This window comes from Squalius cephalus (assembly GCF_949319135.1).
Source record: "Squalius cephalus genome assembly, chromosome: 24".
Classification (NCBI taxonomy): Eukaryota; Metazoa; Chordata; class Actinopteri; order Cypriniformes; family Leuciscidae; genus Squalius; species Squalius cephalus.
This window is the reverse complement of record NC_137145.1, coordinates 1,826,934-1,851,989: the sequence shown is the minus strand read 5'-3', so window position 1 is coordinate 1,851,989 and position 25,056 is coordinate 1,826,934. Positions and strand designations below refer to the sequence as shown.

The 25,056-nt window shown below is 36.4% G+C and overlaps 2 protein-coding genes across 4 annotated transcripts in view; both read left to right on the top strand.

Moving 5' to 3' along the window:
• The window catches only part of bmpr1bb (bone morphogenetic protein receptor, type IBb), a 283,072-nt gene that overhangs the window by 50,983 nt on the left and 207,033 nt on the right, over nt 1-25,056 (top strand). The window lies entirely within an intron of this gene.
• The window catches only part of opn4xa (opsin 4xa), a 58,343-nt gene that overhangs the window by 23,478 nt on the left and 9,809 nt on the right, over nt 1-25,056 (top strand). Inside the window, exons 1-6 of one of the 3 annotated variants that reach the window (XM_079860694.1) lie at nt 7,000-7,188; nt 12,284-12,431; nt 20,470-20,603; nt 22,087-22,290; nt 23,780-23,951; nt 24,686-24,847. In XM_079860694.1, the coding sequence (XP_079716820.1) occupies nt 12,286-12,431; nt 20,470-20,603; nt 22,087-22,290; nt 23,780-23,951; nt 24,686-24,847 (818 nt within the window). In that variant the 5' untranslated portion in view covers nt 7,000-7,188; nt 12,284-12,285. Of the gene's footprint in view, nt 1-6,999; nt 7,189-11,256; nt 11,387-12,283; nt 12,432-20,469; nt 20,604-22,086; nt 22,291-23,779; nt 23,952-24,685; nt 24,848-25,056 lie in introns of those variants that run through there. The other 2 variants (XM_079860695.1, XM_079860696.1) reach the window with 2 other exon arrangements.

The window sequence follows — 25,056 nt, the reverse complement described above, 5'->3', positions numbered from 1 at the left end:
CTTATGATCAACCACAGTTAATGCAAACTATACAGAAGAAAAGGTTCTATGTGGAACCTTTAAAGGTTCCGTCAGGCGCTTCATATATAGAACCTTTTCCCATCATGGGATCACTTCATGGAAAATATAGAAATAACCTGTTAAACCTGAAAGCATTATGCAAAGATTTAAGACATTTCTATGGAAGCTTGTTTCCGTCACAGAATATAAAATAAAAAAGGTAATTGCACTTTTTATCTCACAATTATGACTTTTTATCTCACAATTGCAAGTTTAAATCAGAATTGCGTGATATAAAGTCACAATTGCGTGTTATAAAGTCAGAATTGTGAGATATAAACTAAGAAATAAATTGCGAGTTATAAAGTCAGAATTGTGAGATATAAACTAAGAAATAAATTGCGAGTTATAAAGTCAGAAATGTGAGAAATAAACGAAGAAATAAATTGCAATTGCGACTTTATATCACACAATTCTGCCTTCATAACTCGTTGTGAGATAAAAAGTCGCAATTATTTTTTCAAATGTTTAATGCTGTGGCGGAACAAGCTTCCATACAACCTTTATTTGCATTAATATTCTTTAAAATTGAGTCAAGAACCCTAGAGTTCTCTATAGAACTATTTAATTGTTTTCTTCTTTGAGTGACAGCACATGTGAGTTTGTTTGTGTAAAGCCACTCGTGTTCGCTGTGTATTTGCAAGGATGTTGTGTGTGGCAGAAGAGCTCGTCTCTCCTCAAGAAGACATTTGAGCAATAGTAAAGTGATTGTTCCCTTTGCAATATCTGTCTGTCGTCAGAGCGAGTAGATGGAAAGCACCAGTGTGTGTGCATCAGTCAGACGACACACACACACGGCTCACACACTCTCCTCCGCTGATGTCTGAGCATCTCTGGATGTATTTGAGCTCATCTGAACCGACCACATCTTATCAAGTGAGAGGTTAGTTTGCATGTAGCACTTATTATTTTACTGTAATAAGTTTAGTAAGTTTACTGTAATCACTGTCCTGTTGCTCGGATAATGTGATGGTTTTGATCAATATGTTGATAGACTCTTAAAAATAAAGGTTCTAGAAGTGATGTGACGCAGTGATGTCATCGAAGAACCATTTTGGGTTCCACAAAAGAACCTTTCAGTGAACAGTTATTGTTTTCTTAGTGTGAAGAACATTTTAATATTTTAAACAACCTTTTTTCCACTATAAAAAACCTTTTGTGGAATGAAAAGATTCCTTGGATGTTAACTCTTTCCCTGCAAGCGTTTTTTTACTATTTTAATTTTAAAAGTTGCCAGCCAGCGCCAGCATTATTGATCATTTTTCCCACAAATTTTATGGCCCCCAGGATATTTTGTTGTATGAATATCTGAACATGCAATATTTCAAAAGAAAGAACAGAGCCACTGCTTTTAAACAAACTAAAACAATTATTCTAGCTTCATGCATTACTTTTTATCAACAACTTACAATATGGGTAAGTTTCAGAAAAAAGCAACAATAAGCTGAGAAAATCTTGTTTTTGTCAAAGATTTGGTCCGGATAGGATTCAGACTTCAGAGCGATGATCAAAACACAGATGCAGTCGATCGAGTCCATCAACACCTCAAAGCTTCAGTCGGTCACGGATTCAACATTTCATTCAGGAACATTAGCAGTTTTGATTTATATGCTGTTTAATGTTTGATGATATTTGACGTGCGTCAGCAATGCTTCTATCGCTCGTTTCTGCTGCTTCTTCTTCTCCTGTGTTTTGATCAGGTGATTCTGTACTATATAGCGCCCCCTACTGTACAACAGTGAAAACATGGAAAGCCGGAAAATTCTGCCAATGACAGGGAAAGAGTTAAAGGTTCTTCATGGATCCATCGATGCCAAGAAAGATCCTTTATTTTTAAGAGTGTATGTTAATTGGATTAGATGTTTTCAGGTTACTCAAAGCTTAATATTAGAAGTTTACAATCATAATTTTGCAGTATTTATTTGACATTTTGTTTTATTTCAAGATAAAATGCACTGAGTTTTTGAAAAGGCTGAGACAGGGAAAAACATGCTGGTATTCGTGGGAAAATGTTCATTATTTGGCCCAGAATATGATGTGTTCTCAGAACATCCACACAGACAGCGAGAAGATTCATATTTAAATGTTAAACTACATGTCAAGATTAGTTTTTTAAGTGACCAAAACAGCTGAATGAAGACACATTAATGTATTTTAACTTCAGCAGTCACTCGTCTCCCGTCAATCTGAGTCAAAGGGCCCTATTTTAACGATCTGAAACGCAAGTATCAAGCGCGAAACGCAAGTAACTTTGTTGGATGGATCTCGGGCGCTGTTGCTATTATACCGGCGGGATAAATGACGGTTCACAGCCGAGGAGAGCAACGTTCTCGTCAGGGCCGTAAAACACAGAGAAGTGACATTGGGGATGGAAAAACACACCCAAATTAGCTTTGGTTAAACAGGCGTATGATAATTTGGGTAAATGTGTAAGCTAGATTTATGCCTATTCTTTCACATCTTCATGGACACAACAATGATTTCCCTCGTGTGTTAATATTTTTCCTTGGATAATGTATGGTTTTCTAAAAATGAAAACTGCTGCGTCTGTGTGTAGATGAGAGAAGCAAAGTGTATGCGCGTTGTGCACATGCTACATTGATTATGGCCAAGCATGCGCCTTTAAATAGCATCTGAATAACATGCGCAACACACCACTGACTTTAGACGAGGTTTCTCCTGGTCAGTGGCGGAATTGTTTTCTGAAACTGCAAAATAGCACCAGGGAACGTTTGCGCCGGAACACGCCTCCTCTTTTCGCTGAACCGCCCCCGGGAGCGCAAGTTCATTCCCTAATTTACCGACGTGCGTCTGTGGAGGGAAAAGTCCGCTGTGCGTCCGGTGCAAAATAGGAATGATACATGCGTCTGTGTTCAAAGTCAATTGCGTTGGGTGCAAGATAGGGCCCAAAGTGTAATTTTGCCGATTTTCAACCCACTGAGTTTGGTACTAGTATATGTACATGAACCATGTTATCTCCAGGGATTTTGTGAACTTCAGGGATTGTACTTCCGCATTATCCCCGCCCACGAACAGTCGGATCATCAGAGCGTTGTTAACAGAACAGTGATTTTACGAGTAGTTTTATCACTGAAACAGCATTATGGTTTAATGAAACACTATGGCAACAGCTGTCGACACCATTTTTTGACTAAAAGTTTACTTAGTATTTCCTACTAGAGCAAGGTGGTATTTGACTCTGGCTAAGCGTATCTGTAGCAGACTGGTGGGAGTGGCCTTGGGCGGCAACATGCCTAGTGCATTATGGGAGTTGAAGTTTTCCTGCCTTTTTTTTTTCTCCGCTCTCTCTACCGATTTCAAAAAAAGATTCACGTTTCTACTGTATAGGCAGCCAAGTTTTATTGAAAGTCGATTTTGCGGTGAAGAACCCTTTTAAATTGATTCAGGTAGTGGCCACAAGTTTTTTATATTAAATTATAAAAAATAAATCTCTGTTGCATAATAGAGCTGCAACTCTGAAACAAAAAAATTACATGATTTCTGGGCAACAATCTTGAATATTTCTTTTAATAATGGCCATAAATTGTTAAAGTCCCAGTGTGGTGAAAACCAAGCTTTTAATGTTGTTTATATGTCTATGTGGTGTTTTTAATATGCTTTAAGACAAACCATGTGTAAATTCATAAGTCGACAGCATTGCTGAGTATTTCCTCCTTAAAACTGCAGTGAACCAAAGACAGTCTCAAAAACACGCTTTGAAATCGCTGGTGTTTCTGACGTCACAAACTACCTTGTAACCAATCAGATCAACGTGTGATCATCAACCAGTGGATCTCTGAGCTGAGTGAGTGAGTGGAGGCGGGGCTCATTTGCATATTCATATTTTATTTTGGTGATCAAAGATAAGTTTTAAGGGATTTTTAAGTTTTAGGGGGTCAATTATTGACTATAAATGTTTATAGACAATTTAAACATTTAAATGTTTATCAGGAGTGGCCCATTGAGAGTGCTTAGAAGTTGATTGGGATGAAATATAGATTTATTTACATGATCAAACCCCAAACTGTCATAATTTAGTGGAGACACTAGATTTCAACTGATATTGTCTACATGTTGAACACACAGTGGTGTAGTTCTGTTGTTTAGTACTGTTATTCTTTAGAAACGTGACAAATGGTTTGATTCCTTCAAGGTAAAGTGCCTGTGATGTTTCAGCATTTCCTCATGCTCTCAGGCACACATCAGTCTCCATCGCTTTGCTACTACTATTAGTGGGTTAAAGCGAAGCCGATGGAAGGGTGAAAGAGCGCCAGGTAGTGTTCGACTCTGAAGCGTGATCCGATTGGTGTCGGTAAGCTTTTATCTGTGCAGGCGTTTGTCTCTAAGGAGTCTCTTCACACATGGATGCTTATTTTAAAAGCTTGAAGCTCCCAACAGTGCTGTCCAGTTTCATCCTGGCCCGGCGAGAGTTTACCGATGGGACTCGTTCATGACCCTTATATAAGACTTTGAGCACTATTTACTGAGATTATCTAGGAATTTTAGTTGTAAACTGAAGTTCTTCCACAAAGAAAAGTATTCAGTTTTTCTGGTAACACTTTAGAATATGGTCTTGTTTGTTAACGTTAGTTAAAGAGCCCATATTGTGCCCACTTACAAAGTCTTGATGTTTTTGGTCTCTACTAGAACAGGTTTTCCTGTGTGAATGTTGATTATTTTCCCATATTCTCCATTGTTGCGGCTCCTCTCTTCCCAGTCTGTCAGTAACGCTCTGTTTACTTCCTGTCTCTATGAAGCCCCGCCTTCTGAAAAGCACACTGTGCTCTGATTGGTCGGCTGGAGCAGTGTGTTGTGATTGGTCAAGAGCTTTGCGTGTGTTTGGGAAATGTCCCGCCCCTTTCCATAACCTCCAGTTTAACACACTACTAACTAACTCAACCAGGCCCCTCCCCTTTATTCTGCGCATTAATTATTATAATGAGGAATATTGTGACGTGTTCGTTCCCGGAAGAAACTCAAGACTACAATGGAGGCGTTTCAGGAGTTCAGAAACACTGACACTGATATAGAGAAGAACTTTGTCGTCCTTTACCATGCTCAAACAGCAACATTACACACTAAAGAGAGATGGAAAGAAGCATAATAGGTCCTCTATGAACTAACAATGAGCAATATATCAATACAGCATATATTAACCTTTATGCATGTTAATTCACAATGCAACTTTTAATATTAAACCAAAAAAAAAAAACATTAGTAAATGGTAAAATTAAAGCGCCCCTATTATATTTTTCTGAATATTCACTTTCATGCAGTGTGTAATATAGCTGTTCATGAATGCAAACGTCCTGCAAAGTTGTATAGTCGAAAGTGCATAATAAATAAAGGTTTTGTCTCCCAAAAGAAATAATCGACTCTGAACCGGCGAAACGAGTCGTTTGTGCGTTACGGTACATCACTAGAAGATACAGTACATTTGCATATAAAGTCCGTCTATGTTGTACGTTGTCCGTCCGCGACTTGACCGGCATTTTACTGACGACTGCTTCTCAAATCTTCGCTAAATGCGGGATTCGCCTAACGCTGGCTCTTGAAAGATGGGTCGGTACCCAGTTCATCTGGACTAACTTGCTCCTCAGAATCACAACCTGTAAGTATGAATAATTACTGATGTATATATTTCCTACCGGGTGTTCAAAATATGTAGTTTTGTGTAAGTTTCCGGCAAACTCGCGTTATTACTGTCTTACTGATAGACCAATCACGTCTGGCCAATCAGAGCAGAGCATCTGTCGGAGAGGAGGGATTTAGAGAGATTGATTCATCAGAGGAGTCGTTTCAGAATCATTGAACAATTTATATTGTGAGAAAATTAAATTTTTTTCTTTTTTTTTTTACGTTTGATGCATGTGAACCTGTTGTAGGAGACTCCAAATCAACATTAGGAGCCTTTAAAACAGCATAATGGGGCACTTTAACATTTACTAAGATTAATAAATGCTGTATTGTTCATCGTTAATTCATGTTAACAAATGAAACCTTATTGGAAAAGTGTTACCATTTTTCCATACGATGTTGTTCTGCATGTGATGACGTGTCTCTTCTCTGTTTCTCTGTAACATCTCAGTGTTTGTCAGACCGTATAATTTCTTGCATAATACAGCGAGCTCTCTAAAAGTGTTGTGCAGCTTTGGTAAATAAGAGGTTTATGGGCGGATTTGCATATGCGTTCTGTATATATATATACAGTCAAACCACACATTATTCAGACTCAGACACCAGATGTAATTTTTGAAATTTTTTCACTAGTGTGTGCAGGACACTATAGTTCATTTATGTAAGTGAGGAGAGCAAAATAAAGTAAACTGTGACATATTATACCTAAAAATTCTTCATAGTGACGACCAGTAAAATGTATACATTTTAATGATTCGACACTTTGAGCTGATCATGTTCTGCTGAAGTGTGTTTTCTTTAATTGCTAATGCTCTTTTTACACACAGACTGAACACAATGAAGCATTGCTTGGTGATTGGTTGAGCTAAACTGGTATTATCTAATTGTGTAGTTAAATTTAACAGCTGACAGATATTCAACATAATTCATGTGTGAGACAGTCTAACAGAAGGACGGACAAAACCAGTCAAATATCAACTGAGTTCTGCTCATATTTTATTACCATTTTCTAAACTATAGCGAATAAACTGTGATAATGTGAGAAATGTTGAAGGTGTCTGAATAAATGTTGGTTTGACTGTATATATATATATCCTCCATTGACATCTGCATTAAACATGCATGGCACTGACATTACAGTCATCTTATCAGTCAGGATGAACAAACTGTGGGCAATTGAAAGTGACAGTAGTGTATAGAAAATCAATGGAGCGTGTGCATCAGCCTGCAGTTGAGTCGATGTGTGTGTGTGTGTGTGTGTGTGAGAGACTCAGTGTGCTGAATGGTGCTGACTGTAAGTGTACAGTAGTAAGTGAAGCTCGTCACTGTTGGATTAGAGCAGAGCCGGAGCCGCTCACATTTAAACCCAGCTGTAAGAACACTGATAAACACACACACACACACACACACACACACACACACCACTGCGCTCATGTCAACAGATTTCCCTGCAAACGCCACTGGCTCACACACACAGACGCAGAACAGCAGGTAAACTCTTCACATTCATTCTCTCGGACTATTGAAATACGTTCTGTAGATTTAATTTAACATTTTGTTTGTTCATGGGCATTATATTCGATGTAAAGTTATATTTTAGTCATCATTTTGAACAATCTGAGTTGAATATGTCGTCACAAACTTATTGTGTGATTTTATGTCTGTGTTTGTTCACTTTACATTTATTCTGTTTAATGAGGAACAATTTCTGTTGATAATATTTTTATTCACCTTTTTCATGTAGGCTATTAAAACATTATTTTGGTTACCAAACATCACTTTATATTAGATATAAAGTACAAAAATATAGCCATATAAAGATTTTAGTCTTCCTTTTGAACAATTTAATTCAATATGTCAGAAATGAAATCATTGTGATCTTATGATTATTTTCTGTCTGTTGAATGTGGAATACATTTTGTAGATTTTATTTATTTTTTTAAATATTTTGGCTGACATATCTATCTATCTATCTATCTATCTATCTATCTATCTATCTATCTATCTATCTATCTATCTATCTATCTATCTATCTATCTATCTATCTATCTATCTATCTATCTATCTATCTATCTCTCTCTCTCTCTCTCTCTCTCTCTCTCTCTCTCTCTATATATATATATATATATATATATATATACACTTAAACCTAATTACTTTAAATAAACTAAACACAAACTGAAATAAAATAAATTATAAAACAGACCTTAAACTTATTTTATTTCAGATATTTGCCAAGGCAGCATTTCCAATTTTGATTTAGTTGAAATTGATGTATTAAAATAACTAAAACTGAAAAAAAAAGGAATTAAAAAATAAAATAAAAATATATATATATATATATAAAAATGACAAAAAAAAAACTTTACTTTAACTGAAATTAAAATGAAAATGGAAAATATAAACATAAAATCTAATTCAAAATATTATTAAAAACTAAATAGTATCTCAACAAAGCTAAAATAACACTTAACAAAAATTATGCTCTAAGAACATTTTGCTAACGTTCACATTAAGTTCTGAAAACATTATTTCTGAATGTTCCTGAAGGTTTAAAAAAATTGTATGCAAATATTATAGACATTAAGGAAAATGTTTCAGAATGTTCTGAAACAAGTAATAACGTTTGAAAATCATTAGATGAACATCTGAGAAAAAAAAAATAAATTACATGAACAATGTAAGTAACATTTTTGACACATTTTGAGAACGTTATTAAAAACCAGACAACTTTAAATGAACATAATGTTGTTACTAGAAGAACGTTTGTTCATAAGTTCAAGAGAACATTGACGCCAAAGTTCTAGAACATTCCGTTTGCTTGGAAAATGCCTCTTTTAGATTAGATATCAAATACAAAAATAGCAATATGATGATTTTACTCATAATTTTAGCGATTTTAATTGAAATCATTGTGAGCTGATTATTTTCTGTCTGTGTTTGTGTTTGTTTGGGTGACGCAGGTCACTTGTTGTTCCAGTCCGCATGAGGTCTTTGGCTGGCTATTTTAATGTTGTGAGATGGAAAAAATTATTTTCATCTCCCAGATTTGAACATAGTCTGACCTTTTTGAGCATCTTCAATCCATTTGGATACTTTGAGTTTATGTGATCAACCCATTTCTGTCCCAACACTTTACAGAGAGCGTTGAGTGGTTACTGACGTTTGGTTTGACACTAAACATTTTATTTCATTCACACTTAACATAATTCACACATGCAACATAATTCATTCACACATGCAACATAATTGCATTGAATGAAGTGTCTGAATCTGCACTCAGTTGCTCAGCTTTTTCAAAAATGTTGGCACTTGTTTTGCATGTAATTCAGACATTTTTAAGTGCGACTTTACATTTAGCAGACGCTTTTATCCAAAGCAACTTACATTGCATTTCAAAGTACACATTTACATTCTTATCAGTTCTTGCTTTCCCTGGGAATCGAACCCATGACCTTGACGTTGCAAGCGCCAACGCTCCACTGTTTGAGCTGCAGGAAAGCTTGATAATTGTTAACTTAAAGTGTTTACAGTGAAGTGTCATCTTTCCACGAATCAGCTTTTACTGAACAGGAGCCTTTAACTTCAATGTTTTTTGATCACATTAACATTAAATAAATAAATAAAAATAAATCCTCTTATGGCACCTACACAGATGGGTCATTTAATCACTCTCTCTGGCAGGTTTAATTACTCCCTTTAATCGTAAGGGTCACTGTCTGTGCCCAATTTAAATTATTACAATTATCAAGCTTTCCTGCACAACACATTTTATGTGAGGTGAAAGAGTGATCCCTTTTCATCAATAGGGTTTTGGTGTTAGCATGTTGCTAAGCTAATGCTCAGATCACAGCATGTCTCTCAGCTTCCCTCAGATCTGCTTTGTGTGTGTGTTTGATGAGATGACGCAGAGACGTCCACCTGGGTTTTTCAGAGGACATGTTCTCCACACCTTCAGACAGGAGCCGTTAGCGGGAACTAATCGATACTCAGAGCCACGGGACGCTTTATCAGCCACTGAAGGGCTTCAGTTCATATAGCGAAAGTTAGAAATCTTCAAACACTGCAGGACGCCGACGTTAAAAGAGCAAAAAATGTCTCTGTACAAGCTCTCACTGTAAAAAGTGAACAATTCAATTGGTAACACCTAAAGAAATTAAGTTTTCTCAACTTAAATTGTCATATTTTATCGTGAAAAACGTGATAATTTAAGTTGAGAAAACTTAATTTCTTTAGGTGTTACCAATTGAAGTAATTTTTTTAAGTTGATCCAACTGTTCACTTTTTGGAAAGAGTGCTGTTTTCCTGAATATCAGGACGTTTGGAAATGTGATTTCAATAAACAAGTAGTTAATATTAGGTGACTTATATTTTAGACTCAGAATATTGTCTGTTTTGCTCAATTTTGCCAATGAAAATCGTGTAAAATAAATCCACAGCAGAGCCATCGCAGGTCTTCGAGCAACACTGATGTGTGAATCTGTGTTTCTGAATGAATCAGTCTTGATTAATGCCGACTCACGACTCACTCATAAAGAAGAGCTGCGTCTGAAATCACACACTCTCTTGAGTCGGTGCTTATTGTGACCGCTAAAAAAGTATGTTTTATATAGTATGAATGTAATCTGTAACGCAGCCATAGTCACTTGCTTTGTCCCTGAATTAATCAGCGGTTTTGAACGAATCATTTGACTGAATGATTCAATGACTTACTCGTGTAGAAAATGATTTGCCGTGAAATTTAAAAGAAAAAAACCCCCGAAATAGTATTTTCTTATAAAACGTACTGCAGTAATCTTTGTTTTCTTAAACAAACTCTAAGATCTTAAGATTTTTAAAATCCTTAAAAAAGATTACAATGTCCCGAGAAAGTTTCATAACTTTCACCTTAAAGTTGCGTTGCTGTTTAAACAGTTTTCTACTTTAAAGTCTGGAAGTTGCGTTCGTCTTCTCTTCCCTATTGTTCCGTATATCCGAGTGAAGCGCTTCTGGAACAAGAACAAATGTGGGCGGGGCTTGATTTTGTCCGTGGGGAATTGATTGGATGGATGTGGTTTGCTATTGGCTGATCTCATGTGAGTGACAGGTTGCCCCGCCCACATCATCAGAGAAGAGAAGAGATGCTGCAAGAGGAAGATATTCTGAGTCAAGATTACCAGGAACATGAATTCAACACAATAACGATGTGCACCGATAAATCATTTATAATAAACACTGCAATATTCCATAAAAAAAAGTAAAAATTGATTTCATGGTGAGCTGTAACTTCTGTGTTGTTGAACCTCCATCCTAAAGCTAAAGCATTTAACATAAGCCGTGCTATTTGCTATGTTTTTAAAAGAAGTCATTTTTTTAGTATATCTGCAGAATGTGTTATTGCTTTGTCCATATTTCTGGAGCTCGAGGCGAATCTCAGTTTGGCGTCGCAGAACAGGAAGGTCAAGAGCACAAACAGAGCATGTTCTTATTTCCCTTAAGCCTCTTGCATCACATGCACCGCCGTTCTTGGACGCTTGTGCAACAGATAAGAGCTCAAAGCAAAAAAACACTGCTATAACCACATTAAACCGAGCTTTTGCATCAGAAAAGATGTGTTTTTCACATTCTGCCACATGTGAGAGGTCACCGTGAAGAGGTTCTCCTGGAGAACGTGCCAGAACGTTCACCACCAGTCAAAAGTTTGGGATCGGTAAGATTTTTAATGTTTTTAGAAGTATCGTCTGCTCACCAAGGCTGCATTTATAAATAAAAAAAACTAAAAGTAATATTGTTGAATATTATGACAATTTAAAATAACTGTTTTCTATTTTAATATTTTTTTTTAATGTAATTTATTTTCAGCATCATTACTCCAGTCTTCAGTGTCACATGATCCTTCAGAAATCATTCTAATATGATGATTTGATGCTCAAGAAACATTTATGATTATTATCAGTGTAGAAAAAAAACTTTTTCAGGATTCTTTGACGAATAGAAAGTTCAAAAGAACAGCATTTATTTGAGATAGAATCTTTTGTAACATTATAAATGTCTTTACTGTAACTTTTGATGAATTTAATTCATCTTTAATGAATAAAAGTATTGATTTCTTTTTTTTTTAATTCCCCCAAAAAATAAAATTTAAATTCTTACTGACCCCAAACTTTTGAAGGGTAGTGTTTAATGTTACAAAAGCTTTCTATTTCAGATAACTCTCCGTTCATCAAAGAATCCTGAAATAAAAATGTTAATAACTGTTTTCAACACTGATAATAATCATAAATGTTTCTTGAGCATCAAATCTTCATATTAGAGTGATTTCTGAAGGATCATGTGACACTGAAGACTGGAGTAATGATGCTGAACATTCACAGGAATAAATTACACTTTACTAGATATTCACATAGAAAACAGATGTTTACATTCTAATAATATTTCACTATTTTTACTGTATTTTTGATCAATGAATGCAGCTTTGGTGAGCAGAAAATACTTTTTTTAAAAACATAAACAATCTTACAGATCCAAAACTTTGTCTGGCACACTTCATGAACTCTTTGAGATGTTAATGAGGTTTGATGGAGTGACGTTTGTGTCGTCGTCACAGGAATGGAGGAGCCGGTGAACATGGATCGTGGTTTCTTCAGGAAAGTGGACGTTCCCGATCATGCACACTATATAGTGGCGTTCTTCGTGGCGATCATCGGGGCCGTGGGAGTGATCGGGAACATGCTGGTCATGTATGCCTTCTTTAGGTAGGCCTGTCGCTCTCATACTCCCAGTGCAATGTTCAATGTTCAGATCTGAGGTGGGTTTATTCGGTAACACTTTACAATAAGGTTCATTAGTTAATGTATTTACTATAATGTTACAGTATTTATTAATCTTTGTCAATGTTAAAAATCCAGCTGTTCATTGTGTGTTCATGTTAGTTCACAGTGCATTAACTAATGTTAACAAATACAACCTTTGATTTTAATAATGTATTAGTAAATGTTGAAATTAATATTAACCAGTGGCGTAGGTTTGATTTTGAAATTGGTGGGGACGGGGACATCAATATAAATATATTTTAAGTTTTGATCGAAATTATTGCTAAGGATATATCAGTGTCACTGGATATTGGTAGGGACACGTCCCTAGCGTCCCTACTAAATTCTACGCCCCTGATATTAACTATGCTGTAGAAGTATTGTTCATTCTTAGTTCATGTTAACTAATGAACCTTATTGTAAAGTGTTATCGTTTATTATTATAAGGCTTTGGCAAACTAACTGTAGTTGAGAATTTAAGCACGAGTTCCCAGAGTTTGCTCTTTTAAAGCTTAGGAAACTAATGAGTTTTTAATTATATGTCATTGAAGTATTAACCTGGCCTCAGATGTTTCTCCTAAAAATGTCATATAGTTTGCATACAGTGAGAGAATAGAGTAGCTGTCAAAATTTTGGAATAATTAAGATTTTTTTATGTTTTTGAAAGAGCATTCTCACCAAAGATGCATTTATTTGATCAAAAATACAGTAAAACATTAAAATATAATTATAATGTAAATCTATAGTAAAGTGTAATTTATTCCTGTGATCAAAGCTGAATGTTCAGCATCATTACTCCAGTCTTCAGTGTCACATGATCCTTCAGAAATCACTCTAATATGATGATCTGATTATCAATGTTGGAAACAGCTGCTTCAGAATTTTGTGAAACTGGTACGTTTTTTCAGGATTCTTTGATGAATAGAAAGTTCAAAAGAACAACATTTATTTGAAATAGAATCTTTGTACTGTCACTATTGATCTATTGATGTGTTCTTGGTGAATAAGTCTTAATACTTAAACTTTTCAATAGTTTATTACGGTTTCCACAAAAATATGAAGCAGTTTTCAACACTGATAATAATCATAAATGTGTCTTGATCATCAAATCCTCATATTAGAGTGATTTCTGAAGGATCATGTGACACTGAAGACTGGAGTAATGATGCTGAAAATTCAGCTTTGATCACAGGAATAAATGACACTTTACTAGATATTCACACAGAAAACTGTTATTATATATTATAATAATATTTCACTATTTTTACTGTATTTCAAAAAAATGCAGCCTTGGTGGGCATAAAAAATGATGTGATTTGATGAGCTCATACTGAGATCTCTGACTGTTGATTGCAGGTTACTTTGATATCTCAGAAATAGTTTCAGACATTGTTAAGATCTCTTCTGAGACGTGTGTGAGAGAGCCGGGGTTGTTTTCTCAGGAGACCTAAAGCAAAAATCTCCATTTATTCTCTATTTAACCACATAGAAGATTTTGTGATTCTTCTTTTCTGTGAGTTTTCATCTCTTTAATATGAAATGTTTGTTCTTCTTTCTCTTAATAACTCTTACATTATGCGTCACTGCTTGCGCGTCTCACTGCTGATTTTGTGTCATTTGTTTTACTTGTACTGTTGAAGTCTACCAGTCTTGACGTGGTTTCATACTGACAGATTTATTTTAGTCTTTGCTGAAAGGGACATTTTGCCATCAGTAATAGATGATGACAGCGGACACACACTGCATCTTCTTCACACACACTGCAGCTTCTTCACACACACTGCCATGTTTTGGGAGTGAAACCACATTTTAAATATAAAAGTGAACATGTTAAAGAGGACAATTCATGTTGCTGATGTAGTTATTCTCTATATCTGTGTCACTAGCCGCGTTTCCGTTACCCTTCAAATTGCACATATTGAAATTGCGAATTGAATATACGCCCAATGGAAACACATCAATTTCGCAAAAACTCACATTTATTGCAAAAAAGTTTTTACGCTCGCATGAGGGGGTTTTTCAGGCAATTCGAAAAAGAAATATTTCACAAAATTGCAATGGAAACATTTACAGGTCAGCTGACGTAGATGACGCGGTGTGTTTGGACAGAAGACGAGACTTTATTAAATTCATAAAAGACAAAGAATTACAGGAATAATGGATTCTAAACCTCAAAGAAATGCCACAATCAAGACCTCGAAGCAGAAATGAGGGAGAAACTCCTCATATGAGCCGCTCTCAAGTATAATAAGGGTCGTTCCTTACCATTAATGATTGGATAACACACATACATCTCCTTCCATTAATAATAATGGCCAGTGCGGTGGCTGGGATATAGTACATAAACCCACCAACGTCCGTTGCCATGGTTTTTGGAATGATTGTACTGATTGCAAGAGGAAAAAATTAAGTTTTAGTCGCATAACATCGGTTAATGTAAACGCCGTCATTTCGCAATCGTTTTTTGTCGACATTTAGAAAAAATCGCAAAAGTTTTGCGCAAAAATGTAATGGAAACGCGCCTAGTGTCAGTGTTTCTGAACTCCTGAAACGCCTCCATTGTAGTCTTGAGTTTCTTCCGGGATCGAACACGTCACAATATTCCTCATTTAAATAATTCATACGCAGAATAAAGAGGTGGGGCCTGGTTGAGTTAGTTAGTAGTGTGTTGAAACTAGTGGTTATGTTAAGGGGATGAGATTAAACAAGTTTAAAAAGAGGAGTGACACTGTATTGAACCATTTAGAACTCCTTTAAATGTCCTCTAAATAAACTTTGAAAAAGTTGTCGCACTCAATCTCTTACACTCCTGTCGTCTGATTGATCGTTTAGACTCTTTTAGCAAGTAAAAGTCCTTTAGTATAATCGTACAAACGTCCTTCTTCAGCTCGTGCTTCACGTAACTTTCTGCTGTCAAATCTGCACTGATTTTATCAAGTAAATCTAAGAATAACCTTGATATTGTTAATAATATGTCAAGATGAACACTTACTGGACTGAAGCAACTTCGGTTTACTTGATTATCCAGACATAAGAGAAATCATGAGTATCAATTATGATCATCAGGCTTTTGTGGAAAATGTATTTGTTCATCTCTCAATCATCCATGTACTGTATTGCATTGCATTATATGTTTGAAAACTACAGAGCTTTGATCATAATACTAAGCATTTGAATATAATCTTAAGACATATTATTGTGCAGATATTGATATTTATATGCATTTTATGTCAGTCTCTGCTATACTGTTATAAAGATCTAATTGACTTACATTACAAGCATCAGAATTTAATCCCTTTTTATCCATATCAATATCAGAATCTGCACAAAATTGCATATTTTTGCTCAGTTTGAGTCTCTGAATAAAATGTAGCTGTTTTTTCCTCCATATTCTCACTATTTCATATACTAAATGAGCCATAAAAGCCTGATGTATCAGATATGATAGCTGCAGTGTGACTGGAGTCAGATATTGTGGAGGATCATGTTGTTTTCAGCACTTACAGACTGAAGTTGTGAAGTAATGTCAGTGACTTTCTCTGTCTTGGATGATATCTAGTGCATTCAGCCAAAGTCCTCTACTGACACACTTTTGTGACACACTTTTTACATTTAGTTCATCTTTCACTCTCTCTCTCTTCAGTCCCATGACGCTCTCTTATAGACAATCTCTAAAGACAAAACACACTCTTATGAGCACTAAAGGTCTGAGTCTGTGAAACCTGTGGGAAAAAAATGTGATAGAGAAGAATGTTTTAGAAGAACATTTATATTTTGATATTTGATTTTTTTTATCATACATTTGATATTTTGCCTTAAAATACTTGATCTATCCCTTAAAGTCTATTTTTGCATGGTTTATTTATTTATTGTTAACACTTTACATTAAGGTTTCATTAGTTAACTTAATGAGTTAACATGAACTTACAATGAATAAAGACTACAGTTTTTTTTCTTTTAGGTAATGTTAATTTTAACAATTACTAATATGTTTTTGAGTTTTGAGTTGAAATGTTAACATTAACTAACATGAACAAACTGACTTGTATTTCTCTTAAGGCACAGCATGGGCTTTTTGGCTTTGTGTTATTTCAGACTAGTGGAAGAAAACATCCTAAATAACTTTTAAGTGTTTATTTAATTTAATTTGATCTATTTGCGACTGTCAATGACAATACATATCTTTAAAGAGTTTTTTCTCCACTTCAGCAGCACTTACATACACCAAAATTTACAGATTTATTCCTGTATAAATTCTGAAGGTTTTTACTGAGGGGTTTGTTCATATATCATTCGTCTGATTTATAACATTTTGTTCCCCAAAACATGGTGAAAATGTATTTTTTTCTGTCTGTTGACAGTATTTTTCAGATTTATTTAGTGATAAATAGAGATATTCAAAATCCCTTCAGTAAAAAACTTTAACTCTAATATGTCAACAAAATGAAACAAGAATTTTGAACCTGGCTTCATCCAATGTTGAGATCTATTTTCTGCAAATTAATGCAAATTAGTGTATGTGTAGTTATATGATGCTTCATTTGCATATTTAAACATAGCATTTAGAAAACTTACAAAAATGTTTTCAATTCTTAATGTGATCATGGTGATATATATTAGTTGAATTTGTGTTGCCCATTCACCTGAGGTGTCTTGAATAAATGCTTTAAAAAGTATTTCTTAGTTTATGTGAGATAATACATTAAATAAAGCTAACAAATGAGACCTTATGTTACTGTTTATTTTAAACTTGTCCTTTTTTATTGCAGAAAACATAATATAACAACATGACAGTAATGAATACAAAGGAAAGAACCCATGACACACACACACACACACGCACACACACACACACACACACACACACACACACACACACACACACACACACACACACACACAGAAAAAGAGGGGACAAAACTTGTCTTCTAGAAGCTGCTGTTTGCAATGGTCCGCTAACAATGTGATTGCATAAAAATATTATATAATATGTGGCACGTATATAATATTTAGCAATTATATAACATGTTGCACACTGACAGTAAATAAAGCAAAATGTTTTTGAACCGTAATTAATCAGATGCACATGCAGGCCTGTAGGAGTTTGGGGGTGAAGCTGCACATGGAGTGGAAGTCGGTTTCTCAATGATCACTGACAGGAGACAGAACCAAAGCCACTGACGGCCTGTTTAACTTACCAGACCCACTAAACATGACAGGAATCAATGTCCAACCTCACTAAAGCAGTTTCTCATTTATTCTAGCAGTCAGTGGGGGACCAAATTGACTAAATGTGCTTAACAAGCTTATAAAGTTTACATATGTTTATGCATATTCTATAAATGCATTTTGGAAACACTTTACAATAAGGTTTCATTAGTTAACTACAACATGAACTAACAATGAACACTGCAAATTTTTTATTTTTTTTTTGTCTGGTTTTCCAGTACAAATCCTGAATCAAGAGACATTTGCTGGAGAAGAAAAACGAAAAATACCAGTACTATAACAAATATATTGCTCTTTGCAACGTTATAATCTTAAAGCCCTGTAGTCCATAATATCCTTTAAAACTCATCTTTGATCACCAAAATGACATATTTAAATGTTTCTGCATGCCTTAAAATATCTTGAATGCAACACGACAACCTTGCCTCATTTAGTATTCGTGGTTCTATGAATATGCAAATGAGCCCCGCCTCCACTCACTCACTCAGCTCAGAGATCCACTGGTTGACGATCACACGTTGATCTGATTGGTTACAAAGTAGTTTGTGACGTCAGAAACACCAGCGATCTCAAAGCGTGTTTTTGAGACTGTCTTTGGTTCACTACATCAAGATGTTAGGTCTGGCAATTCACCATAGACACGGCTCAATACGAGGGGCGGGATAAACGGCTGTCTTTCAGATTCCCTCTGCACGCAATAGGACAGCGCTTCAACCAACCAGAGCGTTTTCCCAACAGCGGAGCTAACGTTAGTTGATAGATTCAACTTTTGAATCTGGCCGGCAAAACTACGAACACATCTTCCTTTTTCAAGAATTCTTTTGTCCGTTCTTTGCTCTTTTTGAAAGACTGTTCGCCAGAAGCAGCAACTCTTCTTTGTTTTCAAGTAGCAGGGAACCGTCGCAACTCTGTCGTCATTATGTTAATCCCGCCCTGCCTACTCTATGCGCGATGTGATTGGCCTGACCCAATTTAGGTTTTTACAGCTCCGAAAGTCAACGGAGAGTTGCTAGACTACCCTGGCTGCAAAATACATTTTGCTGCCGCTAGGGTGCGTCTAGATTTGTAGGCTAGTTCACTGCAGTTTTAAGGAGAAAATACTCAGCAATGGTGTCGACTTATGAATTTACATATGGTTTGTCTTAAAGCATATTAAAAACACCACATAGACACATAAACAACATTAAAAGCTGGATTTACACCACAGGGGGATTACCGGAATATGTGTTAAGAAAGTAAATAGAGTCCGTTTTTAAAAATAGTGTATTTTTTATGTTAAAGGTAACTCGCTTCATGCGTCATTCATGCTAAACAAAAGCACAATCCACATTCCTCACGGATTATTTCCAGTGTTACCTAATAACTAAACCAGAATGCTGTTAATCACGCGTCGATAACAGACTGTCATCATACGTGTGGATTTTCTCCCTGACTGAGAATGCTTCAAACTGAAGTGTCGTCTGTCGGCTGAGAGCTTTTCTGGGAAAGGTAGTGTTGATCCTGTGAAGAGCTGATGTACTGAGGGCCACTAATGCCTGATGGTTCAGTAGGTGATGCCGGGCCACTTTCAATCAGAGGAAATTGTGTGCATTTGTGACTATGATTAATGAGATGACGTGCAATCACAATGATTGAACTCCATGTGTTGAATCAATGAACCTTTAATGAACCAGAAGTGTAGAAGTTTCTCTCTCTGTTTTACCAATTCCCCCTGTGGTGTGAATCCAGTTTTTAATGTAGTTTATATGTCTATTTGGTGTTTTTAATGTGTTTAAGACAAAACATGTGTAAATTCATAAGTCGACACCATTGCTGAGTATTTCCTCCTTAAAACTGCAGTGAACCAAAGACAGTCTCAAAAACACACTTTGAAATCGCTGGTGTTTCTGACGTCACAAACTACCTTGTAACCAATCAGATCAACGTGTGATCGTCAACCAGTGGATCTCTGAGCTGAGCGAGTGAGTGAGTGGAGGCGGGGCTCATTTGCATATTCATAGAACCACGCATACTAAATGAGGTGAGGGTGTCGAGTTACATTCATCAAAGATGAGTTTTAAGGGATAAAATTATTGACTATCGAAACTTTGCTGATAAACCTGTCGCACACAATCTTCTACAGTCCTTTTGTTTTCTGATTTATAGTTTAGACTTTTTAGTAAAAGGCCTTTTAGCATAATTGTGAAACGTCCACCTTCAGCTCATCTTTTGAAACGTAATAATAACTTTTATATTGTTAGTAATATTTCAGTATGAACACATACTGAACGGAAGCCACTTAGTTACAGAGCAACTTACTTTTTGGCCATATTATTGCTCAGTTTGGGTATAAATTGAGCTGTTTTTTTTCCTCTCCATATTCTCACTATATTACACTAATATGTATAATAAGTATATACTAATCATATTTTTATTTATTTTTATATTGTGTCTAAAGGTTCAATAAACTGTTAAATTTCAAACAATTAGATTTTTTTCTGAGTACTTCATGTCAGGCTTTACAGGGTTAAGGACGAGCTTGTTTGACAATGCATCATGAAAAAGTGCATATACTGTATATAGAGATATGTGTCCATCTTTAAAACTGCAAAAGTCTGGAATTCTGTGCATTAAAGGTTTAAAAGTGTTTGAGGTGAAGCATGTGTTTGGTTGGACAAAGTCAGTCAGTTTACTAATGCACTGAGGAAATGGCCATAACATGCTTTTGAAACTGGGATTGTAACAAATTGTAAAAAGGTGTTTTGTGTTTCAGTAACAAAAAGCTGCGGACGCCTCCAAACTACTTCATCATGAATCTTGCAGTGAGTGACTTTCTCATGGCCATCACTCAGTCGCCGATCTTCTTCGTCAACTGCATGTACAAGGAATGGGTGTTCGGAGAAATGGGTAACTAATTTCCCAATCTTCCCATCTAGGGTCCTATTTTAACAATCTAAGCTCATGGTCTAAATGCTTGTGGCGTGTCTTATGGCTCTACTCTGAATCTTATGGCGTGTCCGAATTGCTATTTTAAAGACGGACAAAATGGTCGGTGCTCCCGGCGCATGGTCTAAAAGGGTCGTCTCTATTCTCTTAATGAGTAATGGGTGTGTTTTGGGCGTAACGTGAAATAAACCAACCAGTCTCATCTCCCATTCCCTTTAAAAGCCAGTTATGCTCGCGCCATGACGGATTCGCTATTGGGAAAACTGAACGCTCTAGCGAGGAAACGGATCTACTCGTGCGCGAGATTAAAGACCATCTACGGGACAAGCCGGATTCCACCTTATCTTTATGAACACAATATTAATCTTTTACATTGTAATCCTTTTATTTTTTAATATTTGGCATGTTTGTGTGCTGCTGCGCATCCCTGTGTGTGTAATAAGCAGAGTGTGTGTGTAATAAGCAGAGTGTGTGTGTAATAAGCAGAGTGTACGCCCGTTGTGCACCCGCCTATAGGCTCATATTACTAACGCGCTTTTTAAATAACAAAAAAAGTCAGTATATTTCAGTTCCTCAAAATAGCAACGCTCCAACAATGCTCCTGAACACACACTCGTTCTCAGACCAGCAGCTCATGGGTGCACAAATGAGCTATTTAAACAACATGGCGCAAATGAAAACTGCGTCGGGCTGAAACTAGCAAAACACACTGACTTGCGTCGCACCGGGTGTATGATAGAGCCCTTAGACTTACTGTAGGCCAAGTCCTGTAACATGTCGTTTGAAAACGCATCTTTTTCTCTGGGTTTTGTCCTTCCGCTCACACTGAGACGGCGTTTTTATTAATGAAAAGGAAGCTTTTTGAAAACGCTCTCCAAAGTGGATAAATGTGAAAACGCTGTGTCCGTGTTGTAGTGTGGACTGAGAAACGGAGGTATTTAAAAACGATGACGTAAGTTTAGCCATGTGACCCATGTTGCACCAATAGATATTGATGTTTATACCGGTATTGTGTCTGTTATGTGCGATTCACTTTCACACAGTTGCTAAAATATGTTACTTCACACACTCTTCATATCACAGTCCTGCAGATATGACAGAATTTACTCACATTTGCTGTCCTGTGGTAAAACATGAGAGCGGTTGCGTTTTACACCAGACATATAATGATGAGTGAGAGCGACCTGGACGATCAGTGAATGCTGAGATATTCTGCTAAATAAAATAATCCTGACAGAAGAATTGAGCGATAACTTTATTATCTAATTTTCCGTCTGTATCATCTCAGTGAGCGTGTGTGAGGGTTTACACATGCGCTGTAAAGGGGAATTTAGTGTTTTAATGCCTGAAAAGCGTTTTCAAATCCGGATTAATGTAGACGTAGCTTTACTCATTTGCGATCTGTTTCCATATCACACGTGCTTGTATCTGCTTCTCCACGCAGGCTGTAAGATGTACGCCTTCTGCGGAGCTCTGTTCGGGATCACATCCATGATCAACCTTTTGGCCATTTCCATCGACCGCTACGTGGTGATCACCAAACCCCTGCAGGCCATCGGCTGGACGTCCGGGCGCCGGACGCTGATCATCATCCTCCTGGTCTGGATCTACTCGCTGGCCTGGAGTCTTGCTCCCCTTTTGGGATGGAGTGAGTCTCACGCATTTCCTCTACCTTTGAAAGAGAAAACAATATAAGTGTGGGAGAAAAGAATCGATTCTGTGATGCATCGCGATTCTCTCTTCAACGATTCTCGATATTTTGATATCTCTACAATGGGATATTTTGAACCCAGACAGCAACATAGTGTCGGCCCAGATCTGGGCCGTGTGGAAGCCATGTGTACCGGATGTGGGCCGGATCTGGGCCGACATTGGCCGCATTTTCAAGAACTAAATATAAATATAATTCTCCACTAAGGCCGCCTTTACACTGCAGTTTTTTTTAACTATATCAGATTTTTTGGTAACACTTTACAATAAGGTTAATTTATTAATCATAAGTTAATGTATTAACTAACATGAACTAATCATGAGCAATACATTTATTACTGTTTTTGTTCATCTTTGTTAACGCTAGTTGATAAAAATACAGCTGTTCATTGTTTATTCATGTTAGTTTACAGTGCATTAACTAATGTTAACAAGATTTTAATAAAGTATTAGTAAATGTTAACATTAACGAAGACTAACAAATGCTGTATAAGTGCAGTTCATTATTAATTATTGTTAACTGATGTAGTTAACTAATGAACCTTATTCTTACCTTAACCTTACATCTTCTTTTAAAAGTGACCCATATCTGATGTCTGCATTTACACTTGGCGAAACGAACAAAAAATAACATTATGATATCAAGAAATCAATTTCAACATGAGTTTAATTTATTGACATGGAATTCATAGAAACATTTTTAATGCAATAGTTTCATCCTTGTATCAAAATCATTATATAGTAGGCTACAAATTCTTCAAGACAGTGATTATATACACAGATCCATTAATAAAGTTAGTGCGTACTAATGGTCTCGTGGAAGAACTGTTAAGCATGTCAGAGCTTCTGGGTTCGAATCTGCCCTCGTATAGGTTTTTTTCCCCTCATAAGCTCCACATGTGTTCATCAGAGATTGTATATCAAGATGTCCGTGTGCATTTTATTTTGTGTTAGCAACTAGCACTCAGGATGATTTCAAAAGCAACACATTTCAGTGCCAGATCGACTCTTATTTAACACAAAAGATCAATACTCTGCTATTTAATTAGAGATGTTTCATTTGTTATAGATATATCTGTCCCGCGGAATTTTCAAAAAGTCACTTTTTTCAATGACGTACGTACGACTCGCATTGACGGGAATATCCGCTCTGTTCGATTACATGGCAGGTGCAAATGCATGTATCCGATTCATGTCAGATTTATTTCCACATTTGAATGAGGCCTGAAATCGATCTGAGAATATCGGAATCCTTGTGCTTTTTTCCTGCTTACACGTTTGCGCGGATCATATCCGATCTGTGCCATATGGGAGGAAAAAATCTAAATCTGTCACTTGAACCATGCAGTGTAAATGTGGCCATTTTGTTGCTGTCTGGGAAGTTTCTCCACAATCTTTGACACTGTGTTGTAACCGTTCTTGGATAGGTTCCTATATCCCAGAAGGCCTCATGACGTCCTGCACATGGGACTATGTGACGTCCACTCCAGCAAACAAGAGCTACACCTTGATGCTCTGCTGCTTCGTGTTCTTCATCCCTCTTGGGATCATCTCTTACTGCTACTTCTTCATGTTCCTCGCCATTCGTAACGCAAGCAGGTACAACATGCACACACTCTTGCCTATACTGGCATGATGAACGTGATTTCACCAAGTAAAACATGTTTCTGGATCAGCATCCCTGTTGATTATGGAAGTAAAATAATGAAAAATGTTTCTGAAACAAAAAAAGCTTGTTGAATTGCACTACTTGAAAAAATATGCATTGCATTAACAGTGCTTGCATTTTAAAGCATTGCATTTTTAGGGCTTGCATTTTTATATTTCAATTCAAAACATTTCACACACATTTTCATTATTAAAAATTAAATAATCCATATTCACTTTTCAGATTTCACTTCCAAAATGTTCATTCTGTTTAAAAATACAACCTATAATATTCGACTTTAACCATTGAAAGGAGACTATGACAAAGAAATCGCTTTCCTTATTCAAACTGATTTTTCCTCCCATGAATATATGATTGACCTGAATAATGAAAGCTGTATCATATACTTGGATATTTATATGAGCAATATCACGCTCATAGTCATGTGAAATGCCTCTATATCTACATCAGACGGATTAGCAGCGTTGATTTTGTGTAAAAAGATTTTTATCAATAAAATGAATTCAATAATTCAAGCACTCTCCAAGTACCTTTTCATAAATATGGCTGTTTTCAAGTTTTTTTCAGGACTTAAATTTCAAAACGTCAAATCCAAGTACTTCCAGCTCTTTAAGCACCTTGTACGAACCCTGTACAATGTCATTCTTGGGAAAAATGTGTCCAGAGATTTGGAGAAGATGGGCAGCCATGTGAGGAAGACCACCCTCATCCAACAGCAGTCCATCAAGACCGAGTGGAAGCTGGCGAAGATCGCGTTTGTGGTCATCATTGTGTTTGTGCTGTCCTGGTCTCCGTACGCCTGCGTCACGCTCATCGCCTGGGCAGGGTAACTATCACCGGGTCTTCTGGGGATTATTACAAACAACATCTGGAGTTTTTGTGTCATTGCTTAGGCTGCTTTTATTTTGAGTTTATGGGTGCATGGATGTCTGTATTTGTGACCCTGCACCACAAAACCACATGGGTCAATTTTATGAAATTGAGATTCATACATCATCTGAAAGCTGAATAAATAATCTTTCCATTGATGTATGG